The sequence below is a fragment of the Macrobrachium nipponense genome, chromosome 14 (genome assembly GCF_015104395.2).
Source record: "Macrobrachium nipponense isolate FS-2020 chromosome 14, ASM1510439v2, whole genome shotgun sequence".
NCBI classification, from domain to species: domain Eukaryota; kingdom Metazoa; phylum Arthropoda; class Malacostraca; order Decapoda; family Palaemonidae; genus Macrobrachium; species Macrobrachium nipponense.
The window spans coordinates 58,746,843-58,766,837 of NC_087207.1; the positions used below are offsets into that span (position 1 = coordinate 58,746,843).

The 19,995-nt window shown below is 42.8% G+C and overlaps 1 protein-coding gene across 4 annotated transcripts in view; it reads right to left on the minus strand.

The window, feature by feature from the left end:
- The window catches only part of LOC135226539 (4-trimethylaminobutyraldehyde dehydrogenase-like), a 53,429-nt gene that overhangs the window by 15,544 nt on the left and 17,890 nt on the right, over nucleotides 1–19,995 (minus strand). For all 4 annotated transcript variants that reach the window (XM_064266198.1, XM_064266195.1, XM_064266197.1 and 1 more), the window contains exons 6-11: nucleotides 14,922–15,034; nucleotides 13,584–13,715; nucleotides 5,462–5,548; nucleotides 5,154–5,294; nucleotides 3,176–3,364; nucleotides 203–310 (exon numbers count right to left, since the gene is read on the minus strand). In XM_064266198.1, the coding sequence (XP_064122268.1) occupies nucleotides 203–310; nucleotides 3,176–3,364; nucleotides 5,154–5,294; nucleotides 5,462–5,548; nucleotides 13,584–13,715; nucleotides 14,922–15,034 (770 nt within the window). The remainder of the gene's footprint in view (nucleotides 1–202; nucleotides 311–3,175; nucleotides 3,365–5,153; nucleotides 5,295–5,461; nucleotides 5,549–13,583; nucleotides 13,716–14,921; nucleotides 15,035–19,995) is intronic.

Below are 19,995 nucleotides of genomic sequence, written 5' to 3' on the forward strand. Positions count from 1 at the left end.
AATCTGGGGGTGTTGTAATATAGAACTCAGGCTATAATTTGGTTAGAACATTTCAATTCACTTTAGGCTATACAATCCCTTATGATTTGAAATGCTCTACTTATTTTGACACAAGTTTTAATAGCTTCATTCTGCTAAACTTAATATCTAATTAATCCTAACCAGATGAGAAATGAGAACATAAAGTACTGAGTATCTTTACCGTCATATCATCCTTGCAGTCTGCTAAGACTGCTGGTGATAAATAATAGCCTCCTGATAATTCTCCTTCCAGCATAATTCTTTCTCCACCACATAATAAGGTTGCTCCCTGTTGAAAAAATTCCAGTACAATGAAATGAAAAACAAAATGACAACATTTAAAAGCAATTTGTATTTTTTTCTGCTATGCAAACCACAACCTTTAATGTAGGAATATCCTTCAGTGCAAAGTGTTCCATCACAGATGGAGTCTAGAAGGAAGAAGGAAGAAAAGCCAACCACTATCATTCAATTCAAATCTAATTCCCTGCAACTACTTCAGACGAGATAGTTTTCAGTTTAAGAGGAGCTTTGTGACTACACCCATTGTTCCCAAGAAGATATCCAAGAACTTATGGGTGATATCTCTTAGGTAGAATAAGGTAATAGTAGTCTGATAATTCCACACATCTACCCTCATTACAGTAATACCTTGGGTTACGAATTTAATCCGTTCCAGAACCTGCTTCGTAACCTAAAAAATTCGTAACCTAAATGGATTTTCCCATAAGAATGTTATAAAAAGCAAATAATGCGTTCCACCCGACCATGAATGACCATTTCAATTCATATTTTTCCATTTATTTTTGTTCACTAAGGTTGAAAATTTGTGTAGGAATTACATAAAATTATAAAATTGAAGAATGAAATTAAATATAAACACTAGATTTAATATGCATGCACAGTAAAACCTGAACTTTACCTTTGGCGAGTGTGGCTGCTGGCTTGACGGAGACGGGAGGAGGGGAAGGGTGAGGAGGAGAGGGTTAGGGCTTGGGGGGGAAATCTCCCTCCGTGAACACTTCTGGAAGACTTTCTGGTTCTTTCTCTAGAGAGCACCGTTCACTACGATCACTAATTTTACGCTTACGCGACACTGTGTCGTCTTTCACAATTTTGAAAAAATATTTTTCTATGAGCAAATTTTCTACATCGTCGAAAATATAAGGCCGTTGTTTCGTCAATACTGTGACACCTTTTGATGCTTTACTGGCTTTAATTTCTTCCTTTTTCTTCAAAATAGTGCAGATCGTTGATTGCGACCGCTTGAAGAATGCTGCAATGTCTTTCACGCGCTCGCCTTTATCATGCATTTGGATAATTTCCTTCTTCATTTCGACTGTAATCATCTCCTTCTTACTTATGCTTTCCTTCTTGCTGCTTGCCTTCGTCATCTTGGGAATCCATTGTCTTTGAGTATCTGGGTAATAGTAATGGTATAAAAGCACTATCACGGGAAACACAACACGTGCGCAAATCACTAAGCAAATTTGAGAGCGTATCACGGACAGATGCGTTCAATCTTACCGCCAGCAAGATAGTGAAAGAGTTATGGTTTAAAAAGGGTCAAGGGATGCGTGGGAGGAAGTCACGTGACCCACGTTAAGTTTTGGCCGAAAAAATGCGTTCGCAGATCCCACGCTCATCCGATGTCCGATGTAAACAAAGCAGGCGTTAAGTTTTGGCCAAAAAAAATGCGTTCGCAGATCCCACGCTCATCCGATGTCCGATGTAAACAAAGCAGGCGGCCTCCCATGATGGAAATTCGCGCATTCATATTCCAAGTGAAATTCGTATTCCAGAATGAGGGCGTCACTTCGTAAGTTAAAAAATTTGTATACTAATCGGTTCGTAACCCAAAGTATTACTGTACCTTATTATAGAATAAATGCTCTGAAATTAAAGGAACGTTCCCACGCCCCAACTTTGGGAGCTCTTGCCCATGTTGTACAGCTACCTATTTTGCCAGAAGAGCCATAGCTCATTTTATTTCAGCAAAAAGCCAGAGAGAAAGTTTTCCTGGACACTACTTTCACAGTTCACATCAGGTATAACGTATCTTGTCTAGATCACCACCAACAAACCCCTGAAGAGAGAGATTACTGAACATCTCTCCAATCTTTCATCAGGAAATGACAGGTTCCGAATTTTTTGGCCAAAAACTATGGCATGAATGAGAATGAGAAGGGTTCCCAACCCTCCAAGTGCTATGAAATAAGAAAGACAATGTTACATGCCAACACCCTTCATCAAGGCTATGGTTAACAGGAAAAGTCTTGAGCATCAGATCTCAGTCTGAGGCCTCCCCCAAGGGTTCATATGGTGACGAGTAGAGCCGTGGGGGGTAGAAGTCACATTTCACTCCAGAGGCAAAAGCTTCAGAGAACAAGAAGAATGCTCAAAACTCCTCATGAGCAAGGATAACTCCACCAAAGTGGAAAGATCAGTGCTCTTCAATCTGATAAGTTAATTTGAGGCAGAACAAAAGCCTTCCAGAAGTGAGACTAGGAGGGACTTGTGTTAATGAAAGTAGACAAACAAGTCCACCATCTGCTGAATGAATGCAATCCACTAAATAAAAATTCTGACCAGAAAGATACCCTTCTATTTCCTCCCAATGATACTGGAAAATGTTTTTTTTTATTTATTTATTTTTTTGCCTTCCCAAACTTTTTCCATTGTGAGGGAAACTGACTCAGACACTCATCACAGAAGATAGGGCTTGCAGGTCCTACCCTCCAATAGGAGAAATACTGGTGGGGATCTACAGACATTAAGGACATGAAATGCCCACAAACTGCTCACATTTTTCACACAAAGTTGTTCATTCTTCTCAGGCAACTCCATATCTTTAAAAAGTCACAAAACATCTCGGAAAAAAAAAAAAGTTTCAACTTGGCAGTCAGTGAGAGAGCAGCAAGATGTCCTCACTTGACAGCAGATAAAGAAAATGCGCTTGGTGAAAGCAAGTGAGTGGCCCCAGCCTCTACCCAGTATTCCTACCATTAGTTAATTACTACATGTAGTTACCAAGTTTCAAAACAACTGATTCCAGCTTGTGTAGAAAGATATTCCTACATATAAGGCCATGATTTGCTTCCTACACTAACAAACTCACAGAATTATCAAAACAGTTACATAAAAACAAACTTACCTCCTCTTTTGCTTTTGATATATAACTTAACACTTTTCTGGCATGATCTTCATGAATTGTTGCTCCCACAGTAGTGTCTTCAGCAAATGGATTGCCAATCTTCATTTTACTGGTTGCATCAACTAATCGTTTCACAAACTCCTTGAATATGCTCCTTTGGACAAACACCCTTGTGCCATTAGAACAAACCTGGAATTAATGAGAAGTACAAAAGAAATGTACCAGTATCAATAAAATATTTCTTATGAACAGGATCTGCATGTTTGTCATCACAAGGCATTTTAAATAAATGAACAAGTCAATTAATGACTTGAAAATCAGTTCAAAATACAGCACTGCAAAACAGATTACAGTACGTTTAGTATTTTACTGCCTGCAAATGGACACATGCACAGAAATACAATAAGCAAATAGTCACTAAATTTACATACGGTATGCAAAAACAACCTGGTTCTAAGCCCAGGTCCAGGTGCATGCATAAAATTTTTAACTGTTTTGCTCCTCCTCATGTTATCATGGAACTGCTCCAACTTGTTTAATTATGTACTTTGATGAATACAATTACACTTTACAGTGCCTTGCACTGGACTGAAGTGCCACTCATAGTCACAGGATATACTAAGTTTTGGATTTTGTACTTACTGTTCAAAATGAGCCATGGTTCTGGGCAGATTTATCTAATGTTTAAATTCTGTCTTGCATACACTTCCATTTCCAGTTATTAACCATTTCTTCTCTTCCTTTTGGTGCTTTGTTTACCATTTCTTCTCTACTATTGGTGTTAAGGGTATTTTGTCAGCATGTCACATAGTTTGATCATAACGTAATAATTTTCCACTAAACTTTGAACTTCTCTAAATGAGGTTTTCTTAGAAAATGAAAAAGTATTATTTTATAAATTGGCACTTGTTCTTATTACTATTCTGTGTATTTCAATTATTGCTCATTCTTTTATGTACAAGGAGGGGGACACCACTCAATAGAGCATCTCTTGAGGCCCTTCAGGCACCATTGCATTCTACCTATTAAGAACTGGAACTGGAATACAGTGGTCCCCCTGTATTCGCGGGGAGGGGGATGCATCATCAGAAACCCCCCCCCCCCCCCCCCCCCTGGAATAGTTAGAACCCACGAATAGGTGGAACCCCTACAAAAATGCTTAAAACATCCTATTTTGGTAGTTAAAACTCAAGAAAAACCCACTAAAAATTTTTAAATCTGTTTTTTTCTGAATAGATTTATCACAAAAAGTGCATTTTATGATGATAAAGAAAAAAAAAAAAACTTGTGGATATTTATCACAGAAAAATACCGCAAATAGGCAAATTTTTCGCGAATAAAGCGGGGAAATGTTCCATAGAGAAATCTGCAAATGTGCGAGTCCGTGAGTCCAGAGAACACGAATATGGGCGGTCCACTGTACATATACAATTTAGGCCAAGTACTGGGACCTATGAGGTCATTCAGCTGAAATAATTGTTTGGAGAGGGTGGAACGTTACAGGGTAGAGAGAATAGGACTGGAGATAAAGCATAATTAAAGGGATAAAAAAGGATTGCAGCTAGGAGCTGAAGGGATGCTGCAAAGACCCTTAAATAATGTCTACAGTACACAATGTGAGGTGTACTGATGGCACATTCATTTACTCTGTTCTTTTTCCACCTCGCTGTCCAACTTTAAGTTTTCCCTGCGCCAAAGTTGACTTCTCGTTTCAGATCAAATCTTGAGGCGAAAATTTCAAAGTGTGACTAACTGCTCTCATTAAATTATGGAATTTTATAATAATGATAAATGTAAAAAAAATTTGAACCTTATTGGTAAATCTCCTTTCCTACTGTTTTTTTCCTTGTGTTGTATGGATTTAATTATCATTAAGTACAATTCTCTCTCTGGTACATCAATATACTGTATGAGAGAGAGAGAGAGAGAGAGAGAGAGAGAGAGAGAGAGAGAGAGAGAGAGAGAGAGAGAAACTTACTTGACCTTGTGATAAAAAGTTTGCAATTAATGTAGCTTTGATGGCATTCTTCATATCAGCATCCTCAAATATGATGAGAGGAGATTTGCCTCCCAGCTCCAAGGTTACAGCCTTGATTCCTTGAGCTCCTGTTGCCATTACCTTAAAATAAAAAATTAATATAAAAAAAATATTTGGCAAATACATAAAAATAAGTTGTATGGCAGCAAGAAAAATGAGCTGTAATGACATATCATAATATATTCATTCTTGGAAATCTATATATGTCATTGCCTAAATAAATCCACGAATTTAAGATAATGAATTACCTTCACACCAGTTGGAACAGAGCCAGTGAAAGACAGCTTGGCAACATCAGGATGATTACACAGAAACACTCCAGCTTCACCTTCACCCTATTCAACAAGAACAATAATGGATAACTACGGAAAAGTATAAAATAAAGCTTTATACCAAAGTCTGTGCTTATAATGAAATCCATAATAATGAAAAAGAAACTGCTAATCCAATACTCTTGGCTTAAAATACATAAAACTACATTTGGTCTTTATTCTTAAATATATTCTAAAACTGAAGCTCCTAGAACTTCAACATCTCACAGCACATAACCACTGTTTATAGACAACTGACAACCAAATTGTAAGTAATTCAGGAAGTGATTAACACATACATGAGGATGCACATTCCCCTACCCCATTAAGTATTTGTTCTTCCTTCTTTACTATCCCATCTCACACTGAGTAAACAGGGTTAGATTAATTCATAGTGAAGCTCAAATAAAAAAATACTACACTGCCCAGGGCACTGAAGTAAACAAACTGGTAATATTTTTATTTTAACAAAAATAGAAACTCATGGATTGTGAGTTTATGGATAGGGCAATTGTGCAAATATATTTTCAAAATGTTGAGTAATGACTGGATATGACCAGTACGTTTTCAGTTGAAAGAGAGACTTTATATGATTCAAGAGCTTTAAACTCATGCAGTCTTATTTTAGAAAAATGATATTGTTATAATACAATAAAGTTTCATACATACTTACCTGGCAGATATATACATAGCTAAGACTTCCGTCGTCCTCGACAGAAATTCAAATTTCGCGCCACTCGCTACAGGTAGGTCAGGTGATCTACCGGCCTGCCTGGGCGGCAGGACTAGGAACCATTCCCGTTTTCTACTCATATATTTTTCTCTTCCACCTGTCTCCTTGCGGGGAGGCTGGGTGGGCCCTAATCGTATATATCTGCCAGGTAAGTATGTATGAAACTTTATTGTATTATAACAATATCATTTTTCATACAATCAACTTACCTGTCAGATATATACATAGCTGATTGGCACCCTTCGGTGGAGGGTAAGAGACAGCTACTACTAGAATAGACAGGTAAACAACATCTGTTGTAGGTATAAATTAAAAACCTTGGTTCCTACCTGATAGGTGGTAGACTTCGTGGGTGTGTTTTCCCCGTAGTCTGCATCACTCAAGAAACTTTAGCGAGATATGTGATCTATGGCCAAGAATTCTTGTGGGTCTGCCGAAGGGGTCTTATCCACTTACTCGGCAGAGCCTGAAAGGACTTTGTCAATGGGTGCTGATCCACTTACATGACAACACACCTTATTAATGAGCAAACAATCAATCCCGACCACCTGATCCTAACCACCATGTTAGTATTAAAAATTGCTCAGAGTTATCCCCAACTCTTCGCAACAACCGTAACTCAAACCACAATGCACAAGCACACAATAATTTTAAAAAAATTTTCTATTACAAGATATCACAAGAGTTCCTTACTGAACTGAAGTGACTGGCCGCTTGTGCGACAACTGCACTTGTTCAGCAGAAAGTCTAGAACATATCTATATTTAAGGATTGTTGTAAGCTCCTGTTTATCCAGGATTGTGCCCGCAGACACAAAAGGACCTAATGAAAAACATTTTTCATAGGCCACAAACGCACGTCCTTCAAATAGTGAGCCGCAAACACAGAATTACATCTCCAATATGTCGCTTCCAAGATATTCTTCAGCGACATATTTCTCTGAAAAGAGAGAGACGTCGCCACTGCTCTCACTTCATGAGCTCTTACTCTCAGGAGTTTTAAGGAATCGTCCGTGCAAGCCTTATGAGCGTCCAAAATTACGTTCCTGACAAAAAGGCTAATGCATTCTTAGACATAGGTCTTGATGGATCCTTCACTGAGCACCACAGGCCTTGTCTAGAACCTCCCAACTGTTCCTTTTTCTTTAAGTAAAACTTTAATGCCCTTACTGGGCAAAGAGACCTCTCCGGTTCCCTGCCGACGAGACCCGATAATCCTTTTACTTCGAAGTTTCTCGGCCAGGGGTTCGAAGGATTTTCATTCTTCGCTAAGAATAATTCCTTGAAGGAACAGATGGCTGAATCTATATTGAACCCGACTTTGTCACTAAGGGCGTGCAGTTCGCTAACCCTTTTTGCCGTTGCCAGTGACAAAAGGAATAAACATTTTCTCGTTATATCACGAAACGAGGCCAAATGTAGGGGTTCAAATCTCTCTGAAGCTAAGAACTTCAGCACTACGTCTAGATTCCAGTTAGGGGGAGAAGTCATTCTAGACTTCTTGGTCTCAAAAACGACCTAATCAGATCATGTCAGATCCTTATTGTTTCCCAAATCTAGGCCTCTATTCCTAAAGACGGCCGAAAGCATACTTCTATAGCCCTTTATCGTGGCTACGGAGAGCTGCGATTCTTCCCTCAGAAATAACAGAAAATCAGCTATTTCTGTTACAGAGGTACTGGAGGAGGACAACTTCTTTGACTTACACCACCTTCTAAAAAAAAAACTTCCCACTTGGATTGGTAAACCCGGATAGTGGAAGTTCTCCGGGCTCTAGCGATCGAGCTTGCTGCTTTACTAGAAAAGCCTCTCGCTCTGACAAGTCTTTCGATAGTCGAAAGGCAGTCAGAGCGAGAGCGGGGAGGTTTTGATGAAACCTCTCGAAGTGTGGCTGTCTGAGAAGATCCCTCCTTTGTGGAAGGGATCTGGGGAAGTCTACTATCCACTCCAGTACCTCTGGAAACCATTCTTGAGCTGGCCAAAAGGGGGCTATCAGGGTCATTCTTGTCCCCTTTGAAGTCACAAACTTCCTGAGTACTTGTCCTAGAATCTTGAATGGGGGAAATGCGTAAACGTCTACCTGAGACCAATCTAGTAGGAAGGCGTCTACTGCTAGAGCTCTGGGATCTTCTACTACTGAACAGAAGACTTCCAGTCTCCTCGAGAGGAACGTGGCAAAGAGGTCGACATGAGGAGTTCCCCAAAGAGACCAGAGCTTGAGGCAAACTTCTGAGTGGAGGGTCCACTCGGTATGAAGGACCTGGTTCCTCCTCCTCATGCCTGTCCTCTCGTACGTTCCTTACTCCCTGAACGAACCTCGTCAAGAGCGAGATGTTCCTTTGGGATGTCCACAACAGCAGTTCTCTTGTGAGTTCGTAAAGGGCATACGAGTGAGTACCTCCTTGCTCCGAATGTATGCCAGAGCGGTTGTATTGTCCGCATTCACTTGTACTATTTTGTTGCATACTAACGGTTCGAAGCTCTTTAGAGCTAGGTGTACAGCTAGCAGTTCTTTGCAGTTTATGTGCCAGGACACTGAAGAGCATTCCAAGTGCCTGACACTTCTCTCTTTCCCAAAGTTGCTCCCCAACCTTTTTCCGACGCGTCGGAAAACAATACAAGGTTTGGGCTCTGTATTTCCAGGGAAGTACCTTTGTTTTCCCTCAGTGGGAGTAACCACCATTCTAGATGTCGTTTTATCAGATCTGGAATGGAAAGAAGTCCGAGAGGAGTCCTGTCTTCATGTTCCACGAATTTCTGAGGAAGAACTGAAGAGGACGGAGATGAAGTCTTCCTAGATGAAAGAACTGCTCGAGCGAGGAAAGGGTCCCTAACAGGCTCAACCATTCCACCCTCGCCGAAGTCCGTTCCTTCCTTAGGAAGAGAGAGACTTTTTCTAAACCTCTCGCTAGTCTCTCTTGAGAAGGAAATACTCGAAAACCCCGAGAATCCATCCGAATCCCCAGATAGACCAAGTTCTGGCTGGGGATCAGTTGGGACTTCTCGAGGTTCACGAGTAATCCTAAAGTCTTTATTAGGTTTAGTGTCACAGTCAGGTCCTCCAAACACTGTTCCTCTGACTTTGCTCTGATAAGCCAGTCGTCTAGGTATAGAGATATACTGATTCCTTTCAGGTGAAGGTATCTCGCCACATTTTTCAAAAGGTTCGTGAAAACCTGAGGCGCCGTCGACAGGCCGAAGCACAAGGCTCTGAATTGGAAGATCCTTCCCCCCGTCATGAAACGGAGGTACTTCTTCGACGAAGATGGCTCGGGACGTGAAAATAGGCGTCTTGGAGATCCAGAGACACCATCCAATCCCCCTGGCGAAGAGCCGCCAGGACTGAAGCAGAGGTTTCCATGGCGAACTTCTGTTTTTGAACAAACTTGTTCAGAGCGCTGACATCCAGAACTGGTCTCCAGCCCCCCCGAGGCTTTCGCAACCAAGAAAAGACAATTGTAAAACCCCGGGGAGCTTTGATCCAGCACAAGTTCTATAGCTCTCTTGTCCCACATCTGATCCACCATTTGTTGAAGAGTATCTTTCAACACAGGGTCCTTGTAACTGGCGGACAATTCCCTCGGAGTTGACGTCAGGGGAGGATTGTCCAGGAAAGGAATGAGATATCCCTTCTGAAGAACCGACATCGACCAAGGGTCTGTGTCGATGTGAGTCCAGGCCTCCGCAAATCCCCGGAGCCTGGCACCTACTGGTGTTTGGAGGAGCGCCACTTCACTTTCCCCTTTTAAAGGGGCGGAACGAGGCTCGACCTCTCTTCTCGGTCGTTTTCCTTTTAGCGGAAACTCTAGTGGGAGGGCCACCTCGAAAGGGCCGAACAGGAGTAGACGCCACTTTCTTTTCTCCCACCATCACTGGTCTCTTCTTCCTGGACGATTGCAGGAGAAGATCCTGAGTCGCTTTCTCCGTCAGAGATCGGGAAATATCCTTCACCAACTGTGACGGGAAAAGAAAATCAGATCTAGGGGCGAATAACAAAGCTGCTCTTTGTGAATGCGACACTGCTTTCGTCAAGAAAGCGCTAAACACAGATCTCTTCTTCAAGAGACCTGCTCCAAAATAAGGAAGAAACTTCCCCTGAGCCGTCTTGCACCGCCTTGTCAATACATGACAAAATTGCCAGGAGTACATCCGGTTCTAGCCCTTCAGGGGCATGAGCCCTTCTTGGACATCACCCCAAGGGACCAATCTAGAAAGTTAAAGACTTCTAGAATGTGAAATAGTCCCTTGAGGAGATGATCCAATCTGAAAGTCCCCAATAATCTTAGCCGTGTTTGAAGGCTATGTCTCCTGGATGCGTCTACCAGACTGGAAAAGTCAGCTTCAGCTGAAGCTGGGAGAGTGAGACCCATATTCTCCCCAGTCTGGTACCAAATCCCTCTCTTGCCCGTAAGTCTAGGGGGAGGCATGCAAAAGACTGTCCTAACTAGCTCTTTCTTAGTTAGCATCCAGTTATCCAGCGATTGCAGAGCTCTCTTCATAGAAATCGTCGGTCTCATCTTCAAGAAAGCCGACGATTTCGGAGTCTTCGAGCATGAAAACAGTGAACGAGGCGAAGGAGGAGCGGCAGGGATCAATGCATCTCCGTATTCCTGGAGAAGGAGAGCTGTCAAAACTTTGTAGTTCGACAGTCCTTCTTTACCGTGAGACTCGTCCTCTGATTCCTCTTCCATAATCGGATCAGTAGGAGAGGCCACTTCCCGTTCCGGGTCTTCCTGTCCAACCACTCTCTCTACTGGAGACAAACTCCTAATAGGAGAGGGGCTAAGAGAGTGTATAGAGCTCCTATGCTTGACTGGCTCTTCGTACTTGGCTGGCTCCTCGCGCTTGGCTGGCGCCTCGCGCCTGGCTGGCGCCTCGCGCCTGGCTGGCGCCTCGCGCCTGGCTGGCGCCTCGCGCCTGGCTGATTCCTCGCGCTTGGCTGGCGCCTCGCGCCTGGCAGGATCCTCGCGCTTGGCTGGCGTCTCGCGCCTGACTGACTCTTCGCGCTTGGCTGGCGCCTCGCGCCTGACTGGTGCCTCGCGCCTCTCAAAAGTCTCGCGCCTGACTGACGCTTCGTGCCTTGTTGAAGTTTCGCGTCTTCCTAGTGCCACATCCTTGCGTGACAGATGCTTGTCTGGAGCCTCACGCTTGGCTGAATGCTCACGCCTGGTTAATACCTCGCGCTCGGCTGAAGTTGCTGATCTGGCAGACGTATCCCATCTGGGAGAATCCTCTGGTCTGTAATGCGTTTCTCGCTTGTCTGACTCTTTAACCTTAGAGGACGCTTCTCGTCTGTAGGACGCCTCGCGCTTGGCTGGCGCGACGCGCTTGCCTGGCGAATCAAAATCTTCCCACGAGTCTCTATCTGAGTTCTCAAAAGACTCACGTCTCACAGGAGCCTCACTCCTGGTGGGAGAAGGAAGACGAGTCTTCTTGACCGGCAGTCTGACGTCTTTCTTACGAGGAGGATCCTTCGAAAGGACTCCTACTAAGGCGGACAGCTGTTCCTGCACCGCCAAAATGATCCTCTTGGACGCTTCTCCTGCGTCTTCTTGAACGGAGAGGAGACCTCGAAGGCGTGTTTGCCCCCATCATTGGGAACGGCAAAACCCTCTTCGCCTTCTTGATAGAAGGAGGCGCTTCCTTCCGAAAAGCGTTCTGGGCTTGAATCCAAAACAGGATCTCTCCAGTGCCTTTTCAGGGGCCTGGACAAGTCCGAATCCTTCCACCCTCGTTTAGGAGAGGGAGAAGCGGACGAAGAGAAGCACTCTCTGAGGACGCTTTTTCGATAGCGGTCCTGAGCAGGCTGTCTATATACAGCACCTGCTGAAGGGACGCCTGACCGGGGGGAATTCTCCACAACCTCCGTACGGCTTTCGACTTTCCTTCTCCTCTGGGCTTGGGAGCTTGGAAGAGGTTCTAGGCCTGGGAGCGGTCGCAGAGACCGGTCAGGACGCCCCCTCCACAACACTGGGGACACTCACTTCACTAAAATCACTTTCACAGTCCTTACCTTTCATGGTAGCCATTTTTGATCTCATCCTGTGAAGCGTAGCCTTCAGATCAGCAATTTCCGATGCCGAATCTGAATGTACGGCCAGTGAGGGTCCTGATACAGAATCATAATTAAGAGAAGAGTTAGAATTATCCAAAGGCTCAATAGGCCTTGTACTACTACCCGCCATCTTAGATGCAGCCCTTCTGACTCTATCCCTTTCTAACTTCTTCAAGTAAGAAGTTAGATTCTTCCATTCCTCAACATTCAACCTCTCACACTCATGACAGGTGTTAGAAATAGAACAATCAAAACCCCTACATTTGCGACATACAGTGTGAGGATCAACCGAAGCTTTCGGTATCCTCACCTTGCAGCCTACATTCACACACATTCTCACACAAACACTTGAATCAGACATTCTGAAGAAAAATCAAAAAGCAAGTCCAAATCCAGTCCACAGTAGCGAATGCCAAAACAACGATCCAGGTACGTCACCAAAAGTCCACAATAAGATGATCAATTGCTTAGAAAAGCGAATTCCAGTCAAGAGGAGGCAGCAACGTGTTGATACCACCGGCGACAGAAAATATATGCGTAGAAAATGGGAATGGTTCCTAGTCCTGCCGCCCAGGGCAGGCCGGTAGATCACCTGACCTACCTGTAGCGAGTGGCGCGAAATTTGAATTTCTGTCGAGGACGACGGAGTCTTAGCTATGTCTATATCTGAGCAGGTAAGTTGATTGTATGAAAGCATGTTTACTGCAGTTTTTAACTACTGTATTTGATTTAGGTATCTATATGAAAACTTATTACATATTTATTTAAATTCTGATATCCCCACAATCCTGCACAGGCAGTCCCTAGGTTACATCGAGGGTTCCATTCTGACGTCATGCTGTAACCTGAAAACGACATAACCCAGAATTTTGCAAGAAAAATGTATATAATTGAGAAATAAAATGATGAAAGCCTTACCTTTAATCCTCTGGGTGTACTCTTCAGTATTTTACTAGCATTCTGATGTTCTGTGCATCCAAAAAACTTCCAAATTTTTACTTTACTTTATATTGTAGCTGTATGTATTTTTACTGTTTCATCATGTCATAAGATGACAACATAACCTTGGAACATCAGCTGTAACCCAGAACCAATTTTTTAATGAACATATTGAAAAGCGTCATGAACTTGGAAAGATGTAACCCGGTGACTGTCTGTACTGTTAAAGAATGATTTTTTTTTTACACATTTTCCCAGTGGTGAAATGAGAACACAAGAGTTCTTATGCTTTACCTAAACCTCTGTAAAACAAAAGTTACTAAATATTCTCACCTGTATGACATTGTATACTCCATCAGGCACACCAGCTTCCTTAAGAACTTCTGCAAGTGTGACAGCAGTAACAGGTGTAAATTGCGAAGGTTTATAAACAAATGTATTACCACATGCTAAAGCAGGTGCCACCTGAAAGACCAGATCAATAGATATCAACAATAACCTATAAGGTGATCCACAAACTAATATGAAAAATAAAAGTGACAAAGGCTTCTTTTTTTCAGTCAGAAAATTTTGACTGTTCCTAGCAATGAAGGTTTGAACTACAGACTTTTTTTCATGAACATTATTGTAAATAGTTAAGCAAGCCTAGGAGTCACACTTTAAACTTTCACAGCCCTGACAGAAAAGTTTGTTTTGCAATGAAGTGATAACTGGAGTAGAGAAAACTTACAGAAGCTGGAGAGCTAGGTGGAAAGAGACTGATAAGAATATAAAAAATCAAAAGGAAGAATGCAATGAACATGGGGACAATGGACATCGCCTAAGGAACCATCAATGTCATCTACAAGCAAACAAATGATAGTGTATGAAGAATATTTAAGACCACTGACTGCATACAGTTTCTTAGAAATGTCAAGAGTTAGCCTTACAGCGCATAGTCAACCAAGTTCATTTACTCAGCACAAAAAATATTGGGATCTAAAGGGACAATGTAAACAAAATTTCTTTATGGGAAACAGTAATTTTATATATTTTATACTCTCTTGTACAGACATTACAGCATAATTACAGACTCTCAAGAAGAAGCCAAGACCAACTCCCAAGAATCAGAGCATAAAATTAAAATAAAAACCTATTCTTGGCTATATATAAACAAAGAAAGGACTGCTTAAGTCCTATTCCAGGAAACATTTCCAGTGTATTCTGTAACAAAGTCATACTTCAGCAATCATGACAGCTATATCTTCCTGGATTACCAACTTTCCGATCTAAAGATAAATCGCACATTCGCAAGAAAAATGTTTATACTATCTCAAACAGAAAGTTTACCAAGTGTTGGATGCTGAAATGTGATGCATGCAATATTCTGATAAGTAAATCGATGGCCAAAGATTAACACAACAAAAAATCTGAAGCAGTAATTAGAGTTCAAGTTTAAGAAACTGGGTGGCTAAATTTAGAAGCCAAAAATAATTTACAAAAAGATAGAAAGCACTTCTAAGTGATAATTTCAGGTTAGCAATATTGATGGCTTACAAATTCAAAATAGTGAGGATACTTCAAGCATATGCTGTACAGCAATATATACAACTGATGAAGGAGGATTTATGATCTATAAAACATTAAAAACGACTTACTGTAATGATTTTTATTCTAAAAACAATACACTACCTTCCAAACACAAGTCTGCATGGGAAAATTCCAGGCACCAATCCCTCCAATTACTCCTAAAGGCTCACGCTGTACCATAGCAAAAGACCCACCACTGAGGGGAACATGCTGACCTGCAATGTATAATAATATTCGAGCTCATACACAGAAAAATACCAAATTTGTAACTAATTTGTATTTTTCATAACTAACAAACCTGAGGTCTTAACATTAGGATTTACTAGCGCCAAGCTGGAAGGCCCAAACCGTAGAATTAAAATTACACTTGTGAGATCCAGGGACTAATGGCATCTATACCAGGTCACGGGGCATGTATACCCAGAATGCCCACGGCTACCTGTGACCCATCAGTTATATTTCTAACCCAGTTTAAGACTGCTAGAGGGGTGGTTCGAGGTGGGCCTTTAACTGTTAAGACCTCAAGTTTGTTAGTTATGAAAAATACAAATTTGTAACTAATTTGTATTTTTCATACACGAAACAAACCTTCGGTCTTAACATTAGGATAGACTTACTATTGGAGGGAGGTAAGTCTCTACAACTGACTGGGAGTTTGCCACCTTATCCATTTCCGAATATATAGGGAAATTCTAAGAGAATGGACAATGAACCTAGGACCAAAGATATAAGCGGATCTATTGGTTTTCTCCCACTGGGTGTAGATACCATTCTACTGTTTACTCTTGTCCCTTGCAACTGGATCCACCTTCACCCCTCTTTTCCCTATTATCCAGAGGGGTGTGTTGCTACTGAAAAGTATATCATCAGCTAAGATAGCTTCACAGTATGGCTGACCATCTCACCTGCATCTAGTCCGTTCCAGCACATGACGGTACTCTCCTTCATATTGCCCGTAGTTAAAGGAGTAGGAAGAAAGTAGTAAAGAAAAAAGACCAGTCATCCCATTCATTCTACTTTCATACCTTCATCTTAGACTAGACGCAAACTGACCCGCCAGGGGCACTGGATGAACTATATCACTTGTTGGGCCGCCACCACTGGACCCAAGGAAAAGGTGTCCAAGGATCTATGGGCAACATCTTTCAAATAAAATGAGGTGAAAGTTGTTTGGCGCTTCCACACACCAGCTTTCAGAATTTTATCCACAGACATGTTCTTCTTAAATGCCAGGGAAGCACTCACACCCCTGATGTCATGAGCTCTAGCTCCCATCTGGCTATCTGACCCTCTGTCTTCTGCCGTATAAGCATCTCTGATCGTCTCCCTTAGCCAAAATGATATTGTATTCTTGGACACTTCCTTCTTGTTCCGTCCTGTACTTACGAACAACCTCTGGCACCCCGGCCTGAGGTGCCTTGTTCTCTTTAAGTACTCCCTTAGTGCCCTGACAGGGCACAGGAACATCTCAGCTTTGTCGTTGTCTACAAAGTCTGCCAAGGAAGGTATGGTAAAGGAGTCGAATCTGCCATCTACTATTGTTGGATTTTCGGTCTTGGCCACGAATTCTGGGACAAACTCACATACCATTGATCTCCAACCACCTCGAGTGCTTTATGATATGAGAGGCCATGTAGCTCCCCCCACCCTTTTGGTTTGAAGCCAGGGCCAATAAGAAGACTGTCTTCAGGGTCAGGCTCCTATCCGTGGACTGCCTTAGTGGTTCGTAGGGGGGTTTTGTCAGACCACTCAGTACCTTGGTCAGATCCCAATCTGGGGCTTTTAGCTCCTTTGGTGGGCATGACTGTTCAAAGCTCCTCATCAGCATGGCCAACTCCCATGAAGACGATATGTCCACTCCTTTCATTCGTAAGACTGAGGCTAGAGCCGCCCTGTACCCCTTCACTGTAGATACAGACATATGTTTTTCTGTTCTGAGATATATCAGAAAGTCTGCTAACTGCTGAATAGTGGTACCGAGTGGAGACACGTTCCCTCTACGACACCAATCACAGTATGCTGACCACTTTCCTTGGTATACTGTCGCAGATGATTTTCTGATATTACCTGCCATCTGAGTTGCTGCTTTCTGCGAAAACAAACCCTCGCTCTCGGAGGAGATACTTGACAGTCTCCACCCGTGAAGCGATAGGGACTTCACCGACTGGTGGTACCTACTCCATGTGAGGCTGACACAGAAGGTTGCTCCATGGAGGTAACTCTCTTGGCACATCTACTAGGAGTTCCAGTAGGTCTGGAAACCACTCTGCTTTCGGCCATAACGGGGCTACCAGGGTCATCTTGAGGTTCTGAGACCGCATTACCCTGTTCAGAACCTGACGGATTAGACAAAATGGAGGAAATGCGTACACGTCCAGATTGTCCCAGGGGTGTTGTAGCGCATCTTCTGCTACTGCCTCTGCGTCCGGGACTACTGAACAATACACTTCCAACTTTTTGTTGTACCTGGTTGCGAATAGGTCTATGATCGGTCCTTCCACAACATGAGCATCCTGTCCACTACCTGTTGGTGTAGGGACCACTCCGTTCCCAGAATCTGATCCCTGCGGCTCAACTTGTCGGCCACTATGTTTCTTTTTCCCGGAATATACCTGGCCTTGATGTCTACCAGGTTCTCTATAGCCCACTGGTGAAGTTGAACTGTCATCACATGTAACTGCCGAGAAACTAGGCCTCCTTGCTTGTTTATATAAGCTACTACTGTGGTGTTGTCTGAACATCAATACCACTATGTGTCCCTTTACTCTCTCCCTGAATTCTTGTGAGCCAGAAAAGCTGCTTTCAACTCCAGCACGTTTATATGGAGTTCTCTGTCCTTGCAACTCCATTTTGCTGACACCATCAACTCCTCCATATGGGCTCCCCAGCCTTCTAGTGACGCATCCGAGAACAGCAAGAGGTCTGGGGAGGATTGTTGAAGGGGGACACCCACTGTCAGATTGTCGTCGTTCACTACTAGCGCCAAGCTGGAAACCGGTAGAATTAAAATTACACTTGTGAGATCCAGGGACTAATGGCATCTATACCAGGTCACGGGGCATGTATACCCAGAATGCCCACGGCTACCTGTGACCCATCAGTTATATTTCTAACCCAGTTTAGACTGCTAGAGGGGTGGTTCGAGGTGGGCCTTTAACTGTTAACGACCTCAGGTTTGATAGTTATGAAAAAATACAAATTAGTTACAAATTTGGTATTTGTTCATACACGAAACAAACCTTCGGTCTTAACATTAGGATAGACTTACTATTGGAGGGAGGTAAGTCTCTACAACTGACTGGGAGTTTGCCACCTTATCCATTTCCGAATATATAGGGAAATTCTAAGAGAATGGACAATGAACCTAGGACCAAAGATATAAGCGGATCTATTGGTTTTCTCCCACTGGGTGTAGATACCATTCTACTGTTTACTCTTGTCCCTTGCAACTGGATCCACCTTCACCCCTCTTTTCCCTATTATCCAGAGGGGTGTGTTGCTACTGAAAAGTATATCATCAGCTAAGATAGCTTCACAGTATGGCTGACCATCTCACCTGCATCTAGTCCGTTCCAGCACATGACAGTACTCTCCTTCATATTGCCCGTAGTTAAAGGAGTAGGAAGAAAGTAGTAAAGAAAAAAGACCAGTCATCCCATTCATTCTACTTTCATACCTTCATCTTAGACTAGACGCAAACTGACCCGCCAGGGGCACTGGATGAACTATATCACTTGTTGGGCCGCCACCACTGGACCCAAGGAAAAGGTGTCCAAGGATCTATGGGCAACATCTTTCAAATAAAATGAGGTGAAAGTTGTTTGGCGCTTCCACACACCAGCTTCAGAATGTTTTATCCACAGACATGTTTCTTCTTAAATGCCAGGGAAGCACTCACACCCCTGATGTCATGAGCTCTAGCTCCCACCTGGCTATCTGACCCTCTGTCTTCTGCCGTATAAGCATCTCTGATCGTCAAAACAGCACTCAAAATGATATTGTTATGATACAATAAAGTTTGTTCATACTTACCTGGCAGATATATATATAACTGTATTTTCTGAAGTCCGACAGAATTTTAAAAACTTCCGACACACGCAGTGGTCGGCCAGGTGGTTAGTACCCATTCCCGCCGCTGGGAGGCGGGTATCAGGAACCATTCCCATTTTCTATTCATAATTTTATTTCCACTGTCCCCTGAGGGGAGGTGGGTGGGTACTTGATTATATATATCTGCCAGGTAAGTATGAACAAACTTTATTGTATCATAACAATATCATTTTGTTCATGAAACTTACCTGTCAGATATATATATAGCTGAATCCCACCTTTGGAGGTGGGAAGGGACAGAATAGAAGGATTTTGGGAAACAAATGCATGCAGATGATTTACATCTTGGTTCCACCTGTTAGCATAGCTGGCTTCGTGGTTACTGCCACGTAAGTCTGCTTGTCCTACTAGAGTTGCCAGCGACGGTAGAGACCTATATAGCTGGTGCACTCCAGATGATCTGTCAACAGGGGCGAGACCACGACGTGACTAGACCATATTGACCATACCATGAGGGCTAAGAAGTAAAATAAATATATATATATATAAATATATATATCACCACCTGACCAACCTAGCCAAAGTTAAGGTGTGTTAACTAAGGCTTAAGAGTTAAGAAGTCGCCGTTGTCGGCGACTCAACAACTAAATTAAGAGCTCTTCCTAACCATTTTCTACAGGATATTGGATGAGTGGTACTTCTTGCCCCCAGGATTGTGTCTGCAGACACGTATGGCCCTAGCGAGCAGCAGATCTCATATGCCATCTTCACATCTCGCAGGGAGTGTGAAGTGAACACAGAGTTGCTTGCTAAAACATGGTACTCAGGATGTTGCTGAGTGCCATGCTCTGTTTGAAATGCTTCCGAGGCCGCGCCCTCACCTCGTGAGCATTCAGATAAAAGATTTCAAATCTTTGTGCAAACACAATGAAGGAGCATTTTTGAAAGAACTCCTTAACACTAAAGCCAGGCTGTTCTTCGATATGGGCAAGTCTGGTCTTTTTCGGAACACTGCAGATTGCCCGATTGACTTCGACTTTCTTGAGTTTTATGTAGATAAAACTTGAGAGACCCGACAGGGCACAGGACTCTCTCTGGCTCCTGCCCACTAACTTGTGCCATCCTT